We start from the raw sequence: 27,878 nt of genomic DNA, 5'->3' as shown, positions 1-27,878 counted from the left end.
AAGAAGCTTTCGAGGTTCACGTTACACTGCACTGACATTCACACGCACCACAAACCTGCAAAGAACGGTACAAAACACAGTAACAGAAGAAGAGCTTAGGTAAATATGAAGTATACTGAGCCCAGACATTTCATTCTCAAAAGAAAGGCCTTTTCTGGAAACAATTTCTCATCAACATTACAGCCCAGAAATGTCATGTGATACAAAGAACGTGGTGCAATGAATATACAACTATTATGTAAACAATACAGTCAGATACTTTGTCATTTAAAAGACGCTTTCATGCAAAGCAACTCATTACACAGACAGAAACCTGACGTTGATGGATAGTTCAGATCACCACTTGCAGTGTTCAAACTTACAACTTTCTGGTTACCGGGCTAGACCTGTAACCACTATACCTCACCACCACCACCATGTAAATCATTCCTGTTTACCCAGAATGCCCATTGTTTCCATTCAAGGCCTGTTCATGTCAACACACCTGAGCCAGTTATATGAGGAGTTATGGACATACACTGATCTTACTGCCATAATCCAACAGATTTCAAAAGGTCTGAGCAAAATACACAACTTATAAATATATAGGACCAAATATAAAGTCAATATATGAACATACATCAAATATGTAATAACTATAAAAAAATTAAAAAAACTTTTATTCAGCAAGGGCACATTAATTTGATGAAACGTGACAGTAAAGACGTTTATCATGTTACAAAAGACTTAAATAAATGTGGTTCTTTTGAACTTTCTATTCACAACTGTTTTCAATATTGATAATAATCAGAAATGTTTCTTGAGCAGCAAATCAGCAATGATTTCTGAAGGATCATGTGACACTGAAGACACTGAAGAGTAATGATGCTGAAAATTCAGCTTTGCATCACAGGAATAAATTACTGTTATTTTAAACAGTAATATGTGAAATATTATTACAGTTTTACTCTATTTTATCAGCCTTGGTGAGCATAAGAGACTTCTTTCAGAAACAAAAAAAAAAGTCCCAAACTTTTGAACAATATTATCGTATATTGTGTATAGTAATTTTATGCACATTTTAAAATTCAAACAATATAAACTGACAGTACTGGTTTTTTTTTTTTAATTTATTCTGCGATGTGAAAACTATTTCACCAGATGATTTGAATAGCTCTATTTGGAAACAAATAATCATAGAATGATTGGGGTGATTTTGCAAAGGAAATAATAAACAAATTACAAGCATAGATAAATACCAGAGAACAAAGATACCGGAAAAACATTAAGCACGGTTTACTTAATTTGCAAGTCTAACAGTATTCAGGTAGAGGAATTGAATAATTAAATTAAATAACACTGCATAGTCTTCACTGTATAAATTAAATATATGGAGTTTTTATTAAAGATACAAAAGTGATTTTCTCTTTGTATTTTGATGTTTGATTAAAGGTGAACTATGTAAGATTTTTGCAGTAAAATATCCAAAAACCACTAAGCCAGTGTTATATATTTTGTTCAGGTGTGTACTTAGAATATCTCCAATGTTTCCAACTATTTGTAAATTTTGAGAAATTGCTATTTTAACCAAGGAACCGGGACGTGTGAGCTATGCGTTTGAGGGCGTGGCCTGTCGATTGCGTCATATCTGCGTCACCCTCGGTTTCCGGTTTTAATCTGCAGAAATGCTTTACTCTCACTGCAGTGTGAACAAGTGTCATAGCAGCCACTGAGCGAACGTCATAACTTCCTTTTCAACACACTCAGATATATCTAATACGATAAGATATAGAGTCGAAACAGAGTTGTGTTACCTCATACTCATGACTGGAAAAGAGGAAGTGGCGCCGGCGACCGTGTCATAATAAAAGTCCCGCCGGCGACTATGCCATAATAACAGTCCCGCTCTTCAATCGCTCCTGCTGCCTTGCTCAGCTCCACAACACTCGGTCCTGCTCTGCTTCAGACTACAGTAATGTTAATAATCGCATCCATGAACATGATTTCTGCCCGAGTCCTATCCTGACTCTTTTCCATCGGCTGTGAGGTGAAAACCACATGTCCCAAGATTCTGCGCTCAAACGTGGAGTCAGGCGACCTCTAGTGGACGGAAAAGTTACATAGTGTAGCTTTATTATTAATAACAGATAGCAGCAGGATTATTATGCTGCTTTCACTTTAAGTACGAATGCATGAATCCAATATAATGTTTTTTTCCCCCAATAGTTTACATTCACATAAGCCACAAACGACTGCGTTTATGACATTGCGAGGATACTCACAGAGATGGATTTTTTGACATAATTTTGCATGTACGTGTACATTCAAGTAGAGCCCGACCGATATATCGGCGGGCCGATATTATCGGCCGATATTAGGCTTTTTCCAAACTATCGGTATCGGCATTTATGATGGCCGATAAATGAATATTTTTTTAAAAATAAAAAAACCGGACGAAACGCCTCTCAAACACATTGAGTGTTGGCGTTTCATAGTTTGTCCACCAGAGGGCGCTCTACAACGTGCCGGCTGGCAACACCACCAGCTGATCCAGCAGAGTCATGCTGAGCGTCAGCGCTCTGAGCGCTGCATTCACAACACAGATCATCCGCGAAATGCATGTAAGTTGGCAACGAGACATACATTGCTTGAATTGAATAACAGTTAAAAGAACATCCCCATCAGTTCTCTTAACTCAAATAACATGACACAATTTGTAACTGCCAAGTCCAGTTTTGCTGTTACATGTAAGCCAAGAGAGCTGGTAATTACGCTAGGTTACAGTTGACTGACTTATTTTACCTCGGACAATGTGACTGAATAAAATGTATTTCTTTAATAGTCTGACAGTTTGACAGCATGAGACGTATCATCTCTCCCCTGCCCGTTATTTTGAAAAAGTATACATATTTCTAAATTATAACTTATCATAGACGCTAACCACAAAGCTAGCTAATGCCATGGCTATCAGTGGGAGACCGCTAACATTAATGCGCCTTGAAAAACACAACAAACTTATTCTGCCTAAATAAAGTAATGATTACTGTATTTATAACTAGTATATTTGTAGTTCCAGTCTCTGCATTGTAAATCGTAAGTTAGGCTCGTGAAGAGTGAACGAAAGTGCGTGACTTCGTTCAGACGCCGCATTAACGAGTCAAATAATGGATAACACGAGTCATCATCAGTAACGTTAGTAGATTTTAGAAGGCAGGCAGCAAATGATGATTGAAAATGGTTTGTGGTAGCTTGATGGATAGAATTAAAAGTGCATGTAAAGGGATAAGCAAGTTGACATTGTAATTATAAGGTGGCTCATTTTTATACTGTATATAGTTTATGTTTTGCTGTTGTTGTTATTTATCAGAACTTCTAGAACTTAACTGAATATTTTTTTTTCCAGTCTTGCTAAAAGTTATATTTATAAAGCTTACCACATCTATTAATACTGGTAACTTTGATTTTTTGTTTTTGTTAGCCTATTGTGTTTTCGTCCAAACGACTTTAAGTTTCATATCTTAAGTTTGTATTTTTATACATTTTATTTATCAGAACTTTAATATATTTTATGTTCCTCTGTTCTGTTGTAACAATAAAACAAACAAGTTTATTTTTAAACTGCATTATCATATTATTTTAGAGAGGCTGAGGGATCATGAATAACTACAAATAACTGATGTATAAGGGAAATCTGTTTGTGTTTTTTTACGCGTTTCTGTTATTTTATTTTTTTATTTTTTATATATATCGGCTGATATATCGGAATATCGGATTTTTAAGTGACCAAATATTTGTATCGGTATCGGCCTTAAAAATCCTTTATCGGTCGGGCTCTACATTCAAGCACAAATAGACGCGAAAGAAAGAAGAATAACATGTCATATGACACACACATGACTTTGTAGAAATAAGTACCATATTACTTTGAGTATGATGTAAATTCAGTACTATCCCAATGTGCCACCACAGCACTAAATAGTGATACCAGAGAGAGACCCCTAACAAAACATACCATAGTACCACCGGTGGGTACTACCATGTTTTATTTTCCACATACCATGGTAATGCTCTGTTTTTATTGACATATATCAATATACTGCTTGAATTACCATTGAGTACCTTGTAAATACCATGGTACAGTCTGTACACACACATATACAGATGGACTTATGGACTATCAACTTATGAACTATTATTGACGTGGCAATTTATATAGATGTGCTATTGAATGACTGTATCCGTATGTCTGAATGCCTCAAGAACATACAGATGAGCATATGAAATATCTGGGTTCATGTCAGGTGTATCAGAGTCAAGTGACTTGCTAACAACTTAGCCAGCTAGTCTAAGTACACTAAGTAAACTAAATTCCCAAATATACACAAAAGTCAGTGTTTATATATGTGAATAATAATATATCACTGACATTTTACAGTGAAATTCAAAGCTGTTTTAAATAAAACACACGTTAGTAGCGTAAACACAGGTTAGCATGACTAGCCTGAAGCTATTTTGAATGAAGCTTTTACCTTCCGCAATGACTCGTTTGATCCGGATCTTCAGCTCCCCGAGCTCCACCACCTGCCCGACGAAGTCGTTCTGATCTCGGCTTGCGGCGCCGATGGATCCGCCGGGCCCGGCCAGGAAATCGAGCGCTGATTGGAACAGGGACATTTTGTCCCTCTTTTTCCCGTTGCGCCTATTAACCGGAACCGGCACCGGATGGGAGAACAAGGGCACTAACTCAACTAGTGGCGTAACTAGATAACGATGCGGTAATTTAGACCTGAAACTCTCTATTCGGGTATGAAAACATCTTACTGGTTCCGATCGACCTGTTCTCTCTCAGCGGTATTTCCGCAAGGTGCTGACGTGGGCCGTGACGTCACGCACACGAGATTCTTTCAAACTCTCCTCTGGTTTGGCAGGTCTCTCTGTCTGTCATATATCTGACATTGTTTGGAAGGTGCACTGTATTCTATTCATATTCTATTCTATTCAAAGTTAAGCGACGTACAAACCTAAAATGTTTAGAATAAGTCTACAATACTGTGGCAATACCATGTCACAGTCAGTGATGCATCATGGTACTGAAATTCATGTACCACGGTATTTACCGACTGGAAAGTTCTTCCCAGAATACCTTGGAACTCCCATAGTAGGCTACAAGTATAGCACACCATACTCGAAAACATACTTTTGGTACTAAACCTTTACAATTACAAAAAAAGTATTGTGGCGGTAGCATGGTACAGTTGTGGAATCAGATGGTGGTAATACTGTACTCTAAAATATGCTGTGGTATTATTGTGATACTTTTGAAGTGTTGTTTGTCTTACCATAAACACATATTGCTTTTAATCTCATTGTATATGTGTATAGTGACAATAATAGGCATTTCATTTCATTTTCAGTTAGCAGAAGGTTTTATCCATTGACTTATGAATATAGTGCAAGCATAAGTGAATGAAAACAATAGACTATAAGTTGGGACGACAAATGCAAGTGTATCAAACAATATTGATACCATATATCCTAGTTTTACCGTCAATTAAAGTGTTTTATATTTGCATTATAATTCATTTAATTAGCATACTGCAAAACATTATATGATATTAAAAAAAAGTATGTTTTGATATAAGATTATTGTATTACAGTAATGGTAAAAAGTGAAAATAATCATGAGACATGAAATATCACACATTTTTTTGGTCCTAAAAAAAATCAGGCTTAATTATACTGGAAAACATAATTATATATTATTCTTTAAATAAGTATATAAAGGATAAATAATATATATATACATTACACAACGATCAGGCATAACAAATATGACCACCTTCCTAATATTGTGTTGGTCCCCCTTTTGCTGCCAAAACAGCCCTGACCCATCGAGGAATGGACTCCACTAGACCCCTGAAGGTGTGCAGTGGTATCTGGTACCAAGATGTTAGCAGCAAATCCTTTAAGTCCTGTAAGTTGAGGTGGGTCCTCCATGAATCGGACTTGTTTATTCTGCACATCCCACAGATGCTCGATTGGATTGAGATCTGGGGAATTTGGAGGCCATGTAAATATATTGTATTTGTTGTGCTCCTCAGACCATTCCTGAAGCATTTCTGCTTTGTGGCAGGACACATTATCTGCTGAAAGAGCCACAGCCAGCAGGGAATACCAAGGGTGTACATGGTCTGCAACAATGCTTCGGTAGGTGGTACGTGTCAAAGTAACATCCACATGGATGGCAGGACCCAAGGTTTCCCAGCAGAACATTGCCCAAAGCATCACTGCCTCCGCCGGCTTGCCGCCTTCCCATAGTGCATCCTGTGCCATGTGTTCCACAGGTAAGCCACGCACCCGGCCATCCACGTGATGTAAAAGGAAATGTGATTCATCAGACCAGACCACCTTCTTCCATTGCTCCGTGGTCCAGACTCCAGTTCTGATGCTCACATGCCACTGTTGGTGCTTTTGGTGGTGGACAGAGGTCAGCATGGGCACCCTGACAGGTCTGCGGCCACATTCGAAACAAACTGTGATGCGCTGTGTATTCTGACACCTTTCTATCAGAACCAGCATTAACTTCTTGAGCAATTTGAGCTCCAGTAGCTCGTCTGTTTGATCGGACCACACGAGCCAGCCTTCGCTCCCCACGTGCATCAATGAGCCTTGGCCGCCCATGACCCTGTTTCCAGTTCACCACTGTTCCTTCCTTGGAGCACTTTTGATAGATACTAACCACTGCAAAACGGGAACACCCCACAAGAGCTGCAGTTTTGGAGATGCTCTGACCAGTCGTCTAGCCATCAAAATTTGGCCCTTGTCAAACTCACTCAAATCCTTGCGCTTGCCCATTTTTCCTGTTTCTAACACATCAACTTTGGTCTTCAGGGTCATTTGCTCAAATTAAAAAAACGTTTTCCCTTTGTCCAAATGGCATGAGACTTTGTACGGTTGCCAACACTCTCTAGATCTACAAATAAAAAAATAAATTGGATTGATATCTGTTTTTATGTTCGTGTGACAAAAAGTGTCGCACTCAGGAAATGGACAAAATTCATCCTCAAAAACAGAAACAACACAGAACACGCATACAGAAATGAAGTGGCACACATCCAACAATGCATAAAACATCCACAATGCAAAATGATCATGCTCACTCACTCACACACACACACACACGCACGCACGCACGCACGCACGCACACACACACGCACACACACACACGAATACATTTGTTATTGCTTGTTGTTGTTCAGTTCATTGCATTTTCATGTTCATGTGTATTTTTTACTCAATATGTAATATAACTGTTCATTTCTGTACATTTTTGTTCTGTTACAGTTAGTAACTGAAGTGTAGATTAAATTTGTAGAATTATAAGAAAATCAGATGTTTGAAATAAATGATAAACTCTAAAGCCTCCAACTTTTCTCTTGTTCAGGTTTGATTCGAATCATAATGTAACATCATTGGGAAAAAAAAAATGTCAGAACAAAAAAATGCTAAACTTTGACAAAATTAATTAATTTGAATTGTTATAATTGTGATTTCATAACATTTAGATATGAATCCAACTGAAAAATACTTGTGAAAAGAGGTCTTTCAGTCAGTCAAATAGCACATAGCAAATAGTGGAGCTCTGCAGCCATTTACTTTTTTTTTTTTTTTAAACTGTATTTTCCAAAAGATGGACAAAAATCCATGTTATCCCCACGAATGAAAGTTAGAAATTTGGGTCTTTTATAAAGGGAATTTTACATAAAAAACTGAATTTACATAGAAAACTGAAAATCCATTAAAACAAATATTTTTTAAATGTATTTATATAAATTTAAAAATTATTCTAAATACTCCAAAAACTGCCCAGATTTGGAGTAAAAACATTAATAAACAGAGTAAAATTACATTTGTTCTAAAAAAAACTATTGTTTTGTTACAAAATTACATTTTGTTGCTGGGGTCTGTGGAGACCCCAAAGACCCTGAGTGTCATTCCCAAACGAAGACCGTACAAGGGTTAAGGACAAAATGTTCACTTGCTGCCTAACATATCCCACCCACAAACGGAGAGATATAGATTTCAAAAAGTAGTCGTAAGTATTTTAGTAATACCATGGTACTTTTTGGGTGTCGTTAATCAAACATAACCATAGCACATTTACATGTATTCATTGAGCAGGTTTTAGTGCAAAATATTAATGCTTTCCAAAATGAAATGCCCTTATTTAAGAACCTCAGACACAAATTAGAAAGTAAATGAGTAAAGTTTTGTATGCAATATGATATTAATATTGTGTGTGTGTGTGTACATATATTTTCTTATTTTGTTCAATGCTCCCATCATAAAGAAGCAAAACTACTTAGTGGATTGAAATATTCACTTTATTTTTTTTTCCTTAAAAAAGATCAAATATACAGTTGGTATAATTTAATATGCATCTTGCTACATGGAAAGTAACTGGAAAGTTTGATCAGAAAGCCATGGTGGAGTGGTTAAACTAGCTGAGGGTGAAGCCCGGGGGTTTACAGTGCTCTTAAACGTAACAACAGTATAGAGAGAGAAGACAAACATCCATCGGTTGAACTTCGAGGGACCTCAGAAGGGTACATTTGCCACTATAAAGCAAAGTGCTGCAATTCAGGGCCTGTATGTACAAAGCATCTCAAAGAGCACAGCACAGCTTCAGGATCAGATCTTCCCATTTCAATCACATCATATAACAGTGCAAATGACTCTGAGGTGTACTTTGTCAATATGGCCCGTTGAGGACACCTTTGGAGCAAGCAATTCCTTACCGGACAATGCAGCTGTTGTTTTTCTGATAAAGTCAGCGATACGAAATGTAATCTGTACATATTTAAAAAAAATCATTTTAGAAATGTATTTGCATAAAAACAAGTGTTTTCTAATTACAAAAGGACATTCTGGGTCATTCGCAAAGCAGAAACTGCGGATTGAATTGAGCACATCCCTTATTAGTGGACATGCATGTCAATGACACAACTCCAGTCTAACTCCATCTGCGCAATGCTGCTCTGACACCGTCCAATCATTAAAAAAAAAAAAAACAGTCCACCTGGAACACACAATGCAATGCGAGGTAGTGATACACAGGTACAGTTCACGCTTATATTCATATCATGTTCAAAAATATATAATTATATAGAATGTAGAATGTGGTTCTTTGTGGTATCGAGTCTTGTTATAGTAACAAAGAAACAACGGAAGAGTAGCAGGAACTGAACGTACTGTAGCAGAGACCGAATTCTGCAGCAAAGCAGATGAGAAAGAGAGAGTACAGAAAGGTTTCTTGCTTTGCATCGTTACTTGACAATCGGATTTGTGAACTGCGTGAATCGCACAAAACCTGTCTGTAATGCGTCACATTTCACCCCGCAACCAGAAGAAAAATCTTAATTGTACATTGATTTAAAAAAAATAAAAATTCTAATGTAAAATTGTATAAAATGAGTGTAGTACAGTAATTGTAAAACACGCAAATAATCATGAAGCATTATGAGAATTATTTAGGGTCCTAAATTTTATGAAAAATATAATGTTTAAAATAAATATAGTCAAAAATATTTTATATATATGTGCATCTGCGCGTGTGCATAATATATTTACTAATATATATTTACTAATAAATATATATATATATATATAGATATTAGTAAATATATATTAGTAAATATATTATGCACACGCGCACATGCACACACGTTGTTTTATGGGGACTTTCCATATATATATATATATATATATATATATATATAAAATGTTTTTTATACTGTACAAACTGTATATTCTATCAACTGCCCATCACAGAAAACTTTCTGCATTTTTACATTTTCAAAAAACATCACTTAGCATGATTTATAAGAGGTTTTCCTCATGGGTACATTTCGTCCTCATAACGTAGGGTTTACCTGGACACCACACACGCACACAAACACACACACTCCTATCATTATGAGGACTTTCCATTGACAATGATTTTTAAACTGTACACACTTTCTGCATTTTTACATTTTCAAAAAACCTAATTTAGCTTGATTTATATGCGGTTTTCCTCATGGGGACATTTCGTTTACCTGGACCCACACACTCACGCACGGACGCACGCACGCACACACGCACGCACGCACGCACGCACGCACGCACACACACACACACACATCATTATGAGGACTTTCCATTGACAATGATTTTCAAACTGTGCAAACTGTATCGCCTAACCCTAAACATCACAGAAAACTTTCATTTTTCTATTTTCAAACATTACACAAAGTTAAAAATCTTTGTGGGGTCATTTTGTCTTCACAACGTAGGGATTATCAGGTACACACAGACACAAATATATTTTTTTTTCTTTTGACTTGGGGGTGAAATGTGAGATTTGCCAAATAATGAATGGATGAGATATAAAGTGAATTGGGTCTCTGCACTTGATAGAGATTTGCCTATTGTGGTAGTGTTGAGCCACAAAGAAAGACATTCGCAACGATTCAAAGAGACACAAAGGAGAAGAAACTCCGAAAACGTCGGGCAATGTTTTTTTTGTTTTCATAATGCTTTTACTGAAAAACGACAGACAAATAGCTTAAAATCAACTAATTATGGTGTCAGATTTTGGTAGCGGTTCGTTTAAAAGTAGCATTTCCACAGCTTATGAAGCCATGAAACGCATAAAATGTGTTAAAAAAGATCGAAAGAATCAATTCACAGGTTAAAATGTACAATTTAGGCGTGACAAAACGTATTGCCTATAATACTAGTTATTGCTGGATTGGTTTGGTTAATTTTACTCTTTGGTCAGTTAAATTGTAAACGTCTATTATCCAAGATGACATGGCTCACTGTGTCGAGAGACGTACTACATCTAGGCCTCGGCTATGCGACCAAAATGTGGTTCTATGGTCTATATTATTTGGTCTTCTAATACACGAAACATAAAAACCTGCGTATTACTACAACTGAACATGATTTAAACAATCTGAAAGTATGCGTGTATGCATGCAGCCAGACTAAACTATTTGGATCTTTTAGATGTTTAACACAGTATCTACATCGGACATGTGCGGCACGTGGCAACACGAGAAAGCTAAATTTCTCCGGTTATAATTAACAGAGCTGTCTACACTGTAAGCACTCGATGCGTATGCCCCATTTCTCCATGTCTATTTCTGACTACTCCAGTCACATCTAAAATGATGTGATTTTATTGAAAATCTATAAATTGTATTCTTTACCTGTTTAAATAACTTCTGACCGTTATATCAAAGCCAGCTCGAGACATTTCTGGTCTGATGTACTAATTTTGATCATGTTTTATTTATTTAACCATATACATCTGCAGTTGTATGAATACTAACATATGTAAAATGAAGTATAATATTATCACACGCAAAATCTATTTTCTGTTGAAAATAACGATTTTTTTGCCAGGTGATTTTATTGTCATTTTGCTAATCGCTCAAGTCTAGTCTCAAGCTTGCAGCTGACTGGTCTGTGAACGCTTCCAGTGTAGACGACCTCAAGTTGTCACAATGTCGGCCACTTCCAGTGTAGACACAGACGTGTTTGAATAGACCCTTGGTTTGTGTTCAACTTACTGACTAGCCATTGTGAAACTTTCCCAGATCTCCAACAAATCCTCTGTATCCCCATGAGCAGCCTCGTGCTTCTCCTTCCTACTTTAGTTATTCTACAATACACACAGATTGGATAGTGAAACATCTGTATAATACATTCACAAGGTAGACAGCTGTCATGGTTAGGTGTCAGGGCTCTGGCGGTATCGTTCAGGCACATGTGCATCGCACGGTTACCCCGAGTCTTGTGCACGACTAGATCTCTTTCCAAGTCCGCCCAATGCTCTCCATCCGGGCGGGAATTCTGGAGCACTTTTCATCTGCGCCTTCTTCTGTTTGCTTTTTCATCCCGTCTCTGTCAGAAGAACATGTATTGGTTGTCGATCGCTCTCTTGCGCCCCCTGTCGAGCGGCTCTAGTTCATAGTCAGAGTCCCGGTTGGGCAGGAGGGGCGGCAGCGGGTTGGGGTGGCGGAGCAGGTTTCTGCGGCCCACTGACTCACTCCGGCGCAGGGGTACGGGAACAGAGCGATCTGGAAGGGAAGGGGCCGTGCGGTGGGGAAGCGCGACTAACGCTGATGGAGGCGAAAATGACTGGGCCATGGAAGGGCTGGAGTGAGGGCATGAATCCGGGCTACAGTGAGCCAGACTCGGCTCTGAGCTCCAGCGAGAGAAGGGCACCAACACCGGAGAGCCAATAGCCGAACTCTGACCTAGAGAGATGGAACAGAGAAAACACTTTATCAGCGCAACAGTAATTTACTAGTTAAGCATTTTGGTCTTCAGCTAGTCTTAAAGGGGTCATGAACTGAGAAATCACATTTTCCTTGAGCTTTTGAGATCGTTATACTATAAGGATATCCTGTAAGTTTCAGAAAACTTCCTTGTTAGTCCAAAAACACCTTTTATTGTAACCAAGCCCAGCAGACGACTCATTGTGGAATGTGTATCTATTAGGGGTGTAACGATACCCTCATGTCACGATTCGATACATATCACGAGACTGAACTCACGATTCGATATTGCGATACACCAAGACATATAGTAAAAGGTTAACAAAAAATGTACTGTTGATTACAATGCTAAATATGGTATTACATTGGGGGTGTACATGAATAGGCTTGGACTTGGTGCTGGTAAAACAATGCACAAGACAATGGTGACACCAGAATAAAAATATTCATGATTCTGAAGCTGCAAATACAGAATTATTTTAGACAAATACGCTTGCACTCTGTCACTGACTAGATATATTTAAAATAATGCAGGCCACTTTTTACTGGTAACATAAGACATTTGGCATCAGGACCCACAAATATTCCCCCGTTGCAATATTATACATTATACATATTGAACATTATATAGTAGTTTAATGTAGTACTAACACTTAAACTCTGTACACTTGAATTTTTTCCTCATAGTAATTTTCCTTTTAAGTGAACTATTCACAATACATATTGTCACTATCCACGAACCACGATACATATTGTTGCCTTTTTGTATTGCGATATATTGTTACACCCCTAGTATCTATAGGTGAAAGACCGCCTCTGCAGAAGAAGATCAACGGCTACTTCATCATTGCGATTTAGGCCCCGCCCACAGGCGTGTAAGTGAGATGACGATGAGAGAAGAGCGACAGGATCACTGGACTAAAAATAACATTAGCTTCCAAAGGATCCTAATGCTAGGAATGTGGTTAATTATTTTCAACAATGTGAATGTCTCAGAGCATTATTTATTTGTATTTGGTACATTTCACTGTAGATTCTTTGGTAAATCAGCCGCAATTTTGGTGCAGACTTTTACGATACTCAACAGTAATGCCACAACATGTAAGTTACTGTGTTAATTCTAATGCCTGATCTGTGATCAGTGATTTCTGATATGTAATGATTCATGTACAGTCAGATGGTTCTTTGTCTATGTGTCAGTAAATCAAATCAGTGACTCAAAATAATCTGTTATTTAAACTGTGATACAATTATATATATAGAAAGCGATCAAAGAACGCTCCCTTTACAATCGCCGGAGCGGTCAATCACACAGCACAAGTTTATTAGTGACTGAGTTCTGGACCCTTGCAAAACTGCTGTTATAATCAACGAATCTCTTATTTACATTGTGTTTGCACTGTTAGTTATGATGGAAGCATTTGTTAGTGTGAAGAAATCGAATTGCAATTTCGAGTCTGTGATCCGCTGCAATGCTCATCACTGCAACTTTCATGCCACTATCTAAATATAATGCCACAGATTTAAATATTATGCTATAATCAACACTTTTCAAGATTAGTTAACCTTGAGAGCTGTAACAGTAAAAACGTGCTAAAAGTTTTTGAGAGAGTGCCACATGTAATACTTAGCCATTTCATATACAAAGATGTTAGCCAATCACAGCAGTGGGCGTTTACACTGAAGTCTCACAGGAGCCAATCACAGCAGTGGGCGTTTACACTGATTTGAACGCTCAATTTGAAGGGCCGTGTCTGCTGTGAGACTTCAGAGGGCTAAAATCAGGGTAGGAAAAATGCCTTTTTATTTCTGAATTATGACCATTTTTGATGAACATTATAAGTGCAGCCCATAAAACAATGCAGTTCATGATCTCTTTAAAAGGTAGATGAAGTTTCAATTTAGGTTCAATGTTCGATGAACACAAATGTAGAACCAAAAATCTGTCCGAACACCACACTTTATCAGAAAGTGTCACTTACTCAAAAGGACTCAGAAGTTCAACTTTTTATTTGTGAAATTCACAGTTACTAAACCTTTAGACCAATTACTTCCTGACTTTTAATTTTAATTGTAATTTTTTTTAAATGACAGTAACAAAAAAACTATTTCTAGAACTGAACATCTCTAAATAACGCGTCATATTTTGCTTAATATGACTGTTTATTACACTATTTACTATTGTTCAAAAGTAAGATTGTTCAAAGAAAGTAATACTTTCAGCAAGGATGCATTAAATTGATCACAAGTGACAGTAAAGACATTTATAATTCTACAAGATTTCCATTTCAAATAAATCATGTACTTTTGAACTCAAAAATATTAAGCACAGAGTATGTGTCATGATGCTGAAAATTCAGCTTTGATCACAGGAAGAAAAAAAACACTTTAAAATATATTCATATATTTCATATTTATATATTCAGCCTTAGTGAACATAAATATAATATAGAAAAATAATGACCAACCCCAAACTTTTGAATAGTAGATACTACAATTATGCAAATAAATAGATTATTGACTAGTTTTGACTAGTCATTTGACAGCTTATGACAGTCAAAGTCTAAAAGATTCCCCTTTTAGATTTAATAGGAAACTGTTACTAAAGCAAAACAGTGAACATAATCATGCTGAGGAGGATGTGTAGTTTGAAAAGTGTAGTTTTCGTTTTGAAACGTATGTTGGTGCGTGCATGGCATCGGTCCGATCTCTTCCACTCGTCAGTGCGGTTTCTAAAGCAGAGTCTGTCTAAACGTTTCTAATCTCCTCCCTATCGCTTTAAAATATGGCATTCTGTGTAGAATTCAAATGAGTTTGTAGTCGGCGCTGAATCGTTCCCTATCCCCTATATATTGCACTATGTGTCATTCAACATGTCGAAAATAGTAATAGAGTGAACAAGTGACCGATTTCAGCCGCAGCCTCAGTGCCTACTTATAATGGTGGAACGCATCAGATTCTAGAGAGCATCTGATTGGACAGAAAATCTGATGAGAAGCTGAAGTGCAGAGTGATGTCATCAAAATCATTGATCCATATTGGCGGAAGTGAGAGACTATAAGTTTGGAATGCTTATATCTTCTAAATGCGAATTTTGTCATTATTTTGCTTATAGATAACCTTAAAGCTACACTATGTAACTTTTCCGTCCACTAGAGGTCGCCTGTTCAAAACAAAGGCGTAGTTTGATGACGCCACGTTTGAGCGCAGAATCTTGGGACATGTGGTCTTCACCTCACAGCCGGTAGAAAAGAGTCAGGATAGGACTCGGGCAGAAATCATGTTCATGGATGCGATTATTAACATTACTGTAGTCTGAAGCAGAGCAGGACCGAGTGTTGTGGAGCTGAGCAAGGCAGCAGGAGCGATTGAAGAGCGGGACTGTTATTATGGCATAGTCGCCGGCGGGACTTCCTCTTTTCCAGTCATGAGTGTGAGGTAACGCAACTCTGTTTATCGTATTAGATATATCTGAATGTGTTGAAAAGGAAGTTATGACGTTCGCTCAGTGGCTGCTATGACACTTGTTCACACTGCAGTGAGAGTAAAGCATTTCTGCAGAATAAAACCGGAAACCGAGGGTGACGCAGATATGACGCAATCGACAGGCCACGCCCTCAAACGCATAGCTCACACGTCCCGGTTCCTTGGTTAAAATAGCAATTTCTCACGATTTACAAATAGTTGGAAACATTTGAGATATTCTAAGTACTCAACTGAACAAAATATATAACACTGGCCTAGTGGTTTCTGGATATTTTACTGCAAAAATCTTACATAGTTCACCTTTAAGGCTAACAAATTCATACTAAACAATAACCATACAATACTCCCTGTATCCCATAGAGGGCATCGTCTTCACATTTACAACATCTGCATCCTCTGCGAGTGTAACCGTAAGTGTGCATGTTAGAGAAGTATGTGCTCAAAATAGAGCATGTTAGTAAATGTGTGTGGTAAAACACGGTATTAGGCTTATGTGTATATGTGTGTATTTTTGCTTGACCACATTATTACAGCTTGTGAAGGTGGGGCAATAGGAAACAGAGACTTGATGGCAGGTTAGTCTGTAGTTGTGATGATATGCATAAGTGTGTATGGATGCGTATGTGTTTGTGTGTTTGAGAGAGTGCATGTTTCCTTGTGTCATGTCTCTCAGAACTACTAAAACCCATCTAAACCACAAAGCACAAGAGGGAAACGCTCCTGAGTGTGTGTGTGTGTGTGTGTGTGCGACAGACAGAGACAAAAAAGAAATTGTATGCATGTTTTCAACTGCCCGAACATTTACAGATCAATAACTGCTATGCAATATTTTAATTAATTTGTATTATGTACTTTTATATATTATATTTTACCAGTGCAATAAATAAAGCCTTTGATACTGGTACTTAAACAGTGTATGATTTCATAAACTAGTCAAACATTATTTATACATTTTTATTATGCTATTTAATGTGCTTTGCACACATTACATTACATTATATTACACACAAGTCCAAAATTAATTCTTGCCAAGCACCAAATGTGTGAATAAAAATGGCTTTGGTGAGTAAATCAAACATAAATCGAACTATTACGATCTATTCGGACATCAGATGGTTTACGTCAAGCTGCAAAAATGACTCGGAAGTGATTTAAATCAAGTTGTCTACTAAGAAAACATCAGTTGCACTCAAGAAACAATTTATTGTATGTGCGAAAGGATGCTTAAAGGACTTTTTTCCCCTCCAGAACTACACATGGCAGCACTTATGCGTTATATATCTTGCATTAAGCCATCAGAACGAAAATATAGGGCTTTTCACACTTGAAATAGATAACCCAGGGTCATTGTAAACCCTGGGGAAACAGAATCTTCCTTCATGTTTCACAATGCTCATCATTTACCTGGGTTAACAATTAATCTTAGGTATTCACATTAACTGACGCTTCATACTGTACATTCCTAAACATATATCTATCTGCACATCTTTATTCTATACACTGCAGACTGTAGTGGTGCAGTGGATCACTAAACTCATGGTTCGGATCATATTATGGTTTTTGAGCCACGGATCGGTTCATTAATTTATCTTTGCTTTTCATTTATTACTTAAAGCCCACTTTAAGTACTTTGATACCACAGCAAAAATCTAGCTTTTAATAATTAAACATTAAAGAACAGTCAGTAATAAAATAAGAACAAATACATTAATTACAAGCATTGATAAATACAATATTACAAAGTCTAACAGTTGTATTCAGTTACAGACATGTAATCATTAAATGTGAAATAACACTATAGTGCTCACTGTATAAATTAAATATAGATTAATCTTTGTTAAAGGTGTTTTGTTGTTTGATTAACATTAAATAACATTAAATGACTTTAAGACCTAATGCACGGATCCAATATACTGATACACATTCGATTTCTTTCTGAACTGTTTACGTTCACTTAGACCATAACCGACAGTGTTTACGAGAAAACTTCCCGGGACGGGTATTTTAACTTAATGTTGTGTGTATGTGTCCGTTCAAGCGCAAAGAGACGCTAAAGAGGAATCTATTCGGTTTTCTTAAACGCGCCTCTCTGTCGCCTCTTCTTGAGCTTGAATGGTTTCAAATCGCTTGAATGTGTAAATTGACAAGAAAAAACACTTGCAAATGATAAACTTTTAAACTTGGCAATTAATCTGCAAATCACGTGCAAACCGAACCGTGGGGCCTGGTCCGTACGGATCACGGATCAACTGCCATCCTTTGCACCCCTAGCAGACTATACTGTCAAGTTGATCCTGAATGGACTTTTCCAACTATATGAAATGGTCTTTTCTTCATGCCAATTGACGCGTTTTCCCTAACCATTTAACAGTTTCTGTGCACGTGAATATGAGGCACGCGATTGGTTAAGCTAAGCATCTAGTCATACCATTCTAACACTGCATCGTTTCACAATGCCCATGTTTGGCTTAGGAGCAGAGTTTCATATCCCCGGGTAAAAAGCCATGCTATACTGTATATATTTACATTTATATATTTCTCTAGTCTCACCTGTGTGAGTGGGGTTTACCCGCACATAACTGGCCAACATAACGTCACATGCGGCGCCGCATTCCAGCGGGATCGGACAGTTGCGGAAGTGATTCAGCATGTCCATGACTGATGGGAAACGCAGGTGCTGCACACGACACTGACCCCATTCGGTTAAAGATAGACGCAAATGCTGCAAAGGAAGAAAAACAGTGGAAAATGCATTATAAATACAGACATGAATATAGAAATAATGAGCAAGTAATATAGACGTGAATAGTGATAAAATGTAAAATGTGTTATTTTAAAATACATTATTTTAATATATTTGTATTTAAGTAAATATCATTGTTTTAATTAATAAAATATTAAATGCGCTTAAATAAAAAGCATTTTTGCATTTTAATTTAAATATGTAAAATGTCTAATAATAATTGTAGGATAAAGTTTTATAAAATAAATTAAACGTTTTTTCTGGCTTTTCTGAGTGTGTGTGTGTGTGTGTGTTTAAAAAAAACAGATTAATACTTGTTTAATGTTTTTAAAACCCTCAAAAATACATTATACTGACTCAGTATGAAAAAATAAGCCCTGCTATTATTAGCTTCCAGTAGTAGCCTAAGCATGAGACCTTTAAAATAAATACATGTATAAAAAAAATCTAAAAATATAATATATAAATATATAAAATAATAATTAATAATAATACTTTTTTTATTTATTTATTGCACAATACCCATTTGGTATTGATATACTGTACATCCCTAATGAAAATAATATTCATGATAATGATGTTGAGTTCATTACCTTTGCTCTGCCCTGGTAGTTAAACGTGAGGACATAGTCTCCTCTCCGTGTCTCGCTCTGTCTCACCAGGAAGTTCCCATGACCGCTGACCCCGGCATGCTGTACAAGGTAGGCAGCCCGTACACGTGATATGGGCCCATGGAACCATGGGTAAGAGAACAGGAAGTGATCCGTTTTGTTGTAGGCGTGCTCTGTGAGTCCAAAGCCCAGAGAGCCTGTTGGAGGCATACGTGAGACAGTATGTTTACAGACATCTAAATATGACTCTTATCTGATATTCAATCTACATCAAGTGGTCGATTACCATGCAAAATAGTTACAATTTCCACTGCAACAGTTGAGATTAAACTGTCACACGGTTTCAAATGTACAAAACATATGAAAAATATGAAAAAACGAGAGGAAGAAAGTGTATGTGTGTATGTGCGTGACTCACCCTGGCCGCTGGGCTCTGTGCTCCCTCTGTGAGCTGCATTCAGCGAGTCACTAACAGGAAATGGTTCTACATCCACACGATCTGACCTGGAATCACACACACACACACTGTCATAAACATCTACGAACTTCCCAGAATGTCACAGTCAATAACATCACATCACATATGCAACCACATTGTCCGATGACTTAAAAAAGCACAACTTTCTATAACAAACATACAAGGTAAGGTTTTTTTAGTTTTTGCCATGCATAAAAGGCCCTAAAAAAGTAAGTAAACACTTGTCACACTTACAAATGTGTGAATGTCATTGCATTACACAACAAAATATCAAACCAGCTGACATTTACTTTAAAGAATATATATATATATATATATTTAAATAAAATGCAAAATGTGTTGTTTTATTTATTTTAAAATACATTATTTTAATTAATTTCTATTTAGGTAAATGTAATTGTTGTAATTAACAAAATATTAAATGTGTTTAAATAGAAAAAATTGGCATTTGTAATGCAATATTGTGTAACATAAATGGATAAATGAATAATATGACTTGCTCCTCCAAAATACCCCCAAGTGGCTCAAAAGTATTTAGATCTGGTGACTTTGCAGGCCATAGGAAATATTCAACTTCACGTTCATGTTCATCAAACCTTGCTGTGTGTATCGGTGCATTATCATGCTGATAGATGACACCCCTTCAGGGTACCATTAGCTGCACATGGTCCTCCAGAATGGTTTGCTAGTCCTTGGCAGTGACGCCCATCCAGCACAGTAGGGAATGCCATGATATTACAGCCCAAACATCACTGATCCACCGCTGTGCTTCACTCTGGGCAGCAACAGTCCAGGTGTTGAGCCTCTTTGGGGATTCTCCACACCGTAACTCCCACGGATGTGGGAAAGACAGTGATGGTGGACTCATCAGAGAACAATACATGTTTCACATGCTCCACAGTCCAAGATTTGCACCAATGGTTTGGCAATAGCAGCCAGACAGCCCTTTCAGACAGCTTCCTCTTGCGTCAACAGTTAGTCCTGTTGGATGTGGTTCGTCCTACGTGGAGGTATGCCGACATTACCCTGGGTCCCATAGCTCTCGATACACCACAAAGGCTTGCTGTCCTGGTTAGATGAGCCAGCCACGACCCATCTTCAATGCTCTTACTGAGGGAAGGAGGTTGTTGGCCAAGATCTCGCGATACCTGACCCCCTCAATACGGTGCAGTCGTCCTGTCCCCTTTGCAGAAAAGCATCCCCAAAGAATGATGCTTCCACCTCCGTGCTTCACGTCGGGATGGTGTTCTTGGGGTTGTACTCCTCCTTCTTCCTCCAAACACGGTGAGTGGAGTTTAGACCAAAAAGCTCTATTTTTGTCTCGTCAGACCACATGACCTTCTCCCATTTCTCCTCTGGATCATCCAGATGGTCATTGGCAAACTTCAGACGGGCCAGGACATGTGCTGGCTTGAGCAGGGGGACCTTGCGTGCGCTGCAGGATTTTTATCCATCCGACGTAGTGTGTTACTAATGGTTTTCTTTGAGACTGTGGTCCCAGCTCTCTTCAGGTCATTGACCAGGTCCTGCCGTGTATTTCTGGGCTGATCCCTCACCTTCCTCATGATCATTGATGCCCCACGAGGTGAGATCTTGCATGGTGCCCCAGACCGAGGGTAATAATTGCGGCAACAGTTGTTGCCTTCTCACTAAGCTATATATATACACGGATAGAATATGCCACCTCTACGTTTACACTACATTACATTACGGTTATGATTTTTGTCCATTGAGGATTTCTTAAAAATACTGTGCAAAAATCTTGTTTCTATATATATATATATATATATATATATATATATATATATATATATATATATATATATATATATATATATATATATATATATATATATATATATATATATATATATATATATATATATATATATATATATATATATATATATATATATATATATATATATATATATATATATATAATCTTGAAAAACTGGGAGAAATTTGGGACTAATTGAAAATAAATACATAAATAAAATAATCAAATATGAATGCAATGAATACAGAGATAAACTGGGTCGAGAAGAAGGCAGATGCTTTAGGATGAAAAACAGACGTCGCTTTGAAACCTACAGGGACGAAAAGAAGGAAAGAACAGAGGAAGAGAGAGCAGAAGCAAGAACCAGGGAGGGGCATTTGGGGAAGTTGCGGGAGAGAGCAGCACAAAAGCTTTTGGTTCGAGTCAGGAAATGTCTTGTAATTCTTGGACAAGAAAAAACAGCATATGATGCTCTTATGTCAAGACGAACACACAGGGTTGACCGAAAAAAAAAATAGGGTACAAAAAAAGAAACAAGACAAAGAAAACGAGAGACAAGGGGGCATGGAGAGAAAGGAGGCCATGAGATGTGCTGAGTCGAGTTCTTGAGATTCTTAGTAATCAGAATAACAGGAAGACCTCACTCTCTCTCTCTTCCTAAAACTCACATTGATATATTCACACAGGCTTGAGTTCTTAGTACCCTCACACCAATAAAAGGAAATGAAACACATTCGTGTGCACACACACAAACACACCTTCTATGACAGTCATAGCATGTTCAGAACACACATGGTATGTATGGACATATCTGCAAGTAAACATCTAAATTAAGAAAGAAAAAAAACTACTATAATGCATGAGAAACCAAACACTGTGGCTTTCTTTAGTACTAAGTTGAGCCTTGTTAAAATAGAGCTGTTGTGTGTGTGTGTGTGTGTGTGTGTGTGTGTGTGGTCCTGGTAAACCCTACGTTATGGGGACAACAAAGATATCTAAAATATTTGACCTTGTGTCCATTTTTTTGGTCCCTATGAGGACAAGAGCTTATAAATCATACTAAGTGATGTTTTTTTGAAAATGTAAAAAAGCAGGTTTTCTGTGGTGGGTAGGTTTAGGGGGTAGAATATATAGTTTGTACAGTATAAAAATCATTACGTCCATAGAATGTCCCCATAAAACATGAAAACCCAACATGTGTGTGAGTGTATGTGTGTGAGTGTATGTGTGTGCGCTTGTGTGTGTGTGTGTGTGTAAGAGGAAGTGAGTGGGTTTTCTCAGTAGGGGAATGTCAGGAACTTTTGCAGATGTCTGGAATCTTCAGAAGTAAATTTAGTTCAAATTCAGAAAGCGCTGCTCTCACCTGATGGTGATACATTCTCTGAGCTCTGTGGTCCAAGAGCTCACCTGCTGCTCATTATCGGCCTCAAATATAAAACTACGTGGATAACCAGTAACCTGAGCGGAGAGAGAGAGAGAATGGAGAGAACACAAGAAAATAATAGATTTAGAAATGAACTTAGCTGATTATTTTGTGATTGTCAGCATCAGTTAATGAACTGCTGAGTTGTGTCAGTTTCAAGACAACTTTTCCAAAAAATAAATGGCATTTCCTGTTTTATGTTAGTTTATATGTACACACACACACACACACACACACACACACACACACACACACACACACACACACACACACACACACACACACACACACACACACACACACACACACACACACACACACACACACACACACACACACACACACACACACACACACACACACACACACACACACACGTGTTTGATCTGTAAGATTTTTTATGTTTTTTGAAGAATTCTATTCTGCTCACTAAGGCTGCATTTATTTTATTAAAATATATTGTGAAATATTATTAAAATGTAAAAGAACTGTTTTCTATTTGAATACATTTTAAAATGTAATTTATTCCTGTGATGCAAAGCTGAATTTTCAACATCATTACTCCTGTCTTCAGTGTCACATGATCCTTCAGAAATCATTCGAATGATGATTTGCTGCTCAAGAATAGTTATCATCATGAAAGCAGTAAAAAAAAAATTGGGATTCTTTGATGAATATAAAGTTCAAAAGAACAGTATTTATCTGAAATAGAAAGTTTTTGCAACATTGATTGTACTACTGTTCAAAAGTTTTGGGTCAGTAAGAATTTTAGTTTTTTTTGGGGAAAGAACTTAAAGCAATTAATACATTTATTGAGCAAGGATGCAATAAATTAATCAAAAGTGACAAAGACATTTATAATGTTACAAAAGATTCTATTTAATATAAATGCTGTTCTTTTGAAAACATTTGAACAGCAGTGTGTGTATGTGTATATATATATATATATATATATAAAATAAATAAATGGTCATTTAAAAACGGGTAGAAAATGGTGACAAGCTAGTCACATAAATAAAGATATATAAATATATACTTTTTACAATTTTCACCTTGTTTTTCACCATGTTAATAACTTTTTCACCTAAATATATAACAACTACTATTCTATGTAGTCTTTCAATCAATATGAGGCCATAAAAACTGCATGCATAGTAATTATAAAGATTGTTTTAATAGTTTTATAGATAGACAATAGCATGTCACACCACAGAGATCTGCCGTCAGCTACTCATCTGCTTTATATCGGCTGTCAGCCACCTTGCTCTCTAGATATCAGCATAGACCAAAGGAAAACCCATTTTGGTCGACCACTAATCATGACGACTTCAGCAAAAAAAACTAAAACTAAAAACCAAAGACTGAGCTCTCCTTTCCAGCTTTGAATTGATGAGACTCCAAAGAAGTGGCATTAACCTGAGACAGATTTAAACAGGTATAAACTTTTATGTGCGCTAGATGTTTTTTAATTCGGGACAATAAATAGAACTTGGGTTTGTGAAAATACTGTGTGCATGCATGCTTATAAAACCTCTTAAAGGGGTCATGAACTGGCTTTTTACATTTTTTTTAATACTGTTGTCTGAGGTCAACTTATGACATTCGGGTGGTTTTTACATTCAAAAACATCATAATGAATAAGTAATAGGCTATTTTCTGCCTTGGTTTGAGGCTGTCTGAAAAACGGTAGGTTTTGATGGGCGTGCCGCACTGAATGTCTGGAGAAACGCTCACAGGGCTCGAAAAATCAATAGATATCAATAAGATCTGTTACAATGCAATACGAACACATATAAAATTACTCAAATAAGTGTGTGTTGCATCGTTCCTGTCGAACCCAATATAGAAGGCACAGCATTGTGTTTTAGGGCGTTTTCACACCTGAAAGTCCGAACTGAAGTTCATGTTTTAATACATTTTATACATTAGGTTAGTTTTGGTTTGGTTTCACATTGCAATTATGCGAGCGCACTAAAGAACTTTACATGACGCACTTGCGTTCACTCGTCGTCATCTATGTGGGCTGCATCTGGACATTGATTGGTTTGTAAACGGACGTGCGTCTGACGTCAGCGTCTTTGACAAGAATGAATGAACGGACGCATATCATTGCCACTAGTGAACAGTGCACATTGCTTGACTATTTTCTTTTCGTTACGTTTAAAAGTGGACATTTCAAGCTTTATATTCACATGTTTCTCATGTTTGTGAGACGAGTAGCCTGCTGAGTTTCGGTTTATTTGAGACGCACTCCAGCTTCATGTACAAAGCATGTGATCGCTCCCGCGATTATTGTCTGCTATAGACTATTTGCTTCTTATTTATTAAATCCAGGCAATTATCTGATTAAACGTTGATTAAAATTAAGATACAATTTATTCAAAACGAAATTCACATTAAAGAAAGGCTTTCTAAGCAAAATCATAAAAAATTTCTTTTAAAATCATTTGTGACCTTCTGACTTCTGACAGATTGCGCATCTTTTCACTTTTCATAATCAACGTAGCCTAGATGAAATTTAAAAATAACATTAAAATATTTAAACATAAACAGGAACTTCCTGTAAATGGTCTGAAAGTACGAACCATACAGAAAATGCTTTCACACTAGAAACGAACCGAACCTTTGTTCAGTTTGATCCGGCCCGAGACTACCTCTTTTCGTCTGACCAAATTTCGTCTGTTTGGTCCGGACCGTGGTCCGGGGGAGGTTTCACACCTGTAATTTTGATTCGGACCAAACTGAAAAGTCCAAAAATCCGGACCAAACAAGGAAGTTGTGAAAGGGCCCTTAATCTCAATATGTCTGCAAATCCAGTCTCAACCTCTATCTTGTTTACAATCGATTCCGCAGTGAAATGAAGCGAACAAACGCGCAATGTCTTACACACGTGAGCTGGAATGTTTATTACTCGGTAGCGACCAAGCCTGCAGCACTCCTCTCAGAAACTGAAGCCTACGCGCCTCAATCGCCCCCAGGTGGCCGGTCCCAGTATAGCCCATAAACCCCACCTCTCCGTGTATTACAATGGACGCGAGACAAAATAAACAATTAAATTACACATCAAATAATTGTTTCCTTAAGATGGTTTCTGTCATTTTAGGCAGTTTTTATCACGATAATTGCATTTCAAGTGTTCGCTTTTTAAATAAGTTTAGTTTATTGTTAGTTAGTTATTTGATGCTATAAAAACGGGGGGTGTGACGTCATGATTGACAGCTGAGATTGAAGTTGTCACTGAGGCACTAACTGACTTTTTTCTGGATTTTTGGGAGGAGATTGGAGCTTAAGCTTTAATTTCTACATTTCCATACCTGTTCATTTCACACCAATATTCACATAATGAATTGTTCTGTATCTGTGAGAGTGTGGGCGGGCTTTTGATAATCGCGCATCTACTTCCTGCTCTCTACTGCGCAGACTCCGGTCCAGAGATCACTACTGTAAGATGTCAGCGCCGTGTGCGGGCCTCCGAAAGTTTCAACTCTCGTCAGCGGAAGCCAATGAAGACGCGGCGTCCATATTTTTTTTACGGCCTATGGTAGCGACCCGTTTAGCTCCACGAGTCGGTGGGCGGGCTTGAGGCGGCGCTTCTGCATTCTATGGCGTCAGTTGTCGACATGTTCTGAGATCGATCGTTTTCTGGGCCTGGTGTCAATAAAAGCTTTTCTTTGACTAACAAGGATGTTTTTCGGCTCTGAAACTTACAGGATATTCTTATATCACGATGAAATTTTAAAGGCTCAAAGGAAAGTTGATTTCTCAATTCATCACCCCTTTAAAAGTATCTCAGAAAAGCTCATCACCACACATTTTCAAATATCAAATACAGTGGGGTTCAAAAATCTGAGAAGAGTAGAGAAAACTGATCTATTTTTGAAATTTTCAAATGTATTTTTTTTGTGTTCTCCAGCATGATTTGAGTTGTTCAAAAGAGCATCTTGAGCTTCAAAGAAAGAAAATTGGACCATCTATACAAATAGTCACATGATCAATGACTCTCATTTACTTACATATGACTAGTCACCAAGAAAACCTGAAATATTTCATATTAATTTTAATAAGGTTTTAGTGTTGCTTTTTTAAAACATAAACAAACATTTTTTAAACTATAAATTTCCAGGTTCAAATGAAAAAAAAAAACTTTTGGACCCCACTGTATATATTATATAGTTCCATAATTATATATAAATTACATTTATTGCATGCAATTTTTACTAAACATTTTGAAAATAGGACATGCACTATCAAGACCAGGCCAAAGCGGACCATCTTAAAATGACCTAAAACCATCCAAATTAATCGGAAATCAATATATCAGTTTTTTTCAATGAAATGCACAAGTGTGTGTCTTTGTTCACCTTCAAGACGAACGTGTTCATGTTGTCTGGCATCTCTAGCCGATTACAGCGTCGAATCTCTTTGATGTCCGAACAGTGTACGGTAAGCTTTGGCGTTTTGTAGTCCTAAAACACAAACAAAAAGCAACACAACTTCCTTATATAATCATACAACAAATACATAATGTCTTTAGACACATTTACAAGTTCAAAAATCTCCTTTACTGTTTTTATATTGTGCCTGTATAATGTCTCTATACTTGAAATGCATTCAATTTTGTACAGTAGCTCTACTTGCAATGCCTTCTCCTTGTATTGATCACTTCTGCTTATTTTATTCTCATTTGTGAGTTGCTCTGGATTAAAGTGTCTGCTAAATAAATAAATGTCAAATTTTACACTGCAATTTGGAAACCCAAGTTTCTTTACAGGTCAATAAAACAAAAAACAACTCGGTCATTGATGATAAAAACATACATTTCTCCATGAATCCATGAATGTCGTCCAGAGAGAGGGAAACGAGAGGGGGATGATTCTCTTATTCTACTGGGATTAGCTAAGAATGTTCATCTGGAAATTAAGAGAGAATAGAGCTACGACCCGTGATCTGAAACCTTCGACCTACGCCTACACAGACACACACAGACACACACACACAGACACACACACACACACACACACACACACACAGACACACACACACAGACA

At 37.3% G+C, this 27,878-nt stretch overlaps 2 protein-coding genes across 5 annotated transcripts in view; both read right to left on the bottom strand.

The window, feature by feature from the left end:
* gak (cyclin G associated kinase) overlaps nt 1-4,840 on the bottom strand; it is a 65,194-nt gene extending 60,354 nt beyond the window's left edge. For all 4 annotated transcript variants that reach the window (XM_079815856.1, XM_079815858.1, XM_079815857.1 and 1 more), the window contains exon 1: nt 4,509-4,840. In XM_079815856.1, the coding sequence (XP_079671982.1) occupies nt 4,509-4,653 (145 nt within the window). In that variant the 5' untranslated portion in view covers nt 4,654-4,840. The remainder of the gene's footprint in view (nt 1-4,508) is intronic.
* Nucleotides 4,841-10,359: 5,519 nt separating this feature from the next.
* Nucleotides 10,360-27,878, bottom strand: part of sh2b3 (SH2B adaptor protein 3) — a 74,203-nt gene continuing 56,684 nt past the window's right edge. Inside the window, exons 3-8 of the mRNA XM_079815653.1 lie at nt 27,192-27,296; nt 22,771-22,865; nt 19,568-19,653; nt 19,132-19,346; nt 18,346-18,517; nt 10,360-12,288 (exon numbers count right to left, since the gene is read on the bottom strand). Coding sequence (XP_079671779.1) covers nt 11,936-12,288; nt 18,346-18,517; nt 19,132-19,346; nt 19,568-19,653; nt 22,771-22,865; nt 27,192-27,296 — 1,026 coding nt within the window. The 3' untranslated portion in view covers nt 10,360-11,935. The remainder of the gene's footprint in view (nt 12,289-18,345; nt 18,518-19,131; nt 19,347-19,567; nt 19,654-22,770; nt 22,866-27,191; nt 27,297-27,878) is intronic.

This window comes from Gobio gobio (genome assembly GCF_949357685.1).
Source record: "Gobio gobio genome assembly, chromosome: 4".
NCBI classification, from domain to species: Eukaryota; Metazoa; Chordata; class Actinopteri; order Cypriniformes; family Gobionidae; genus Gobio; species Gobio gobio.
The sequence above is the reverse complement of the archived record's forward strand: the minus strand, read 5'-3'. Positions and strand labels throughout refer to the sequence as shown.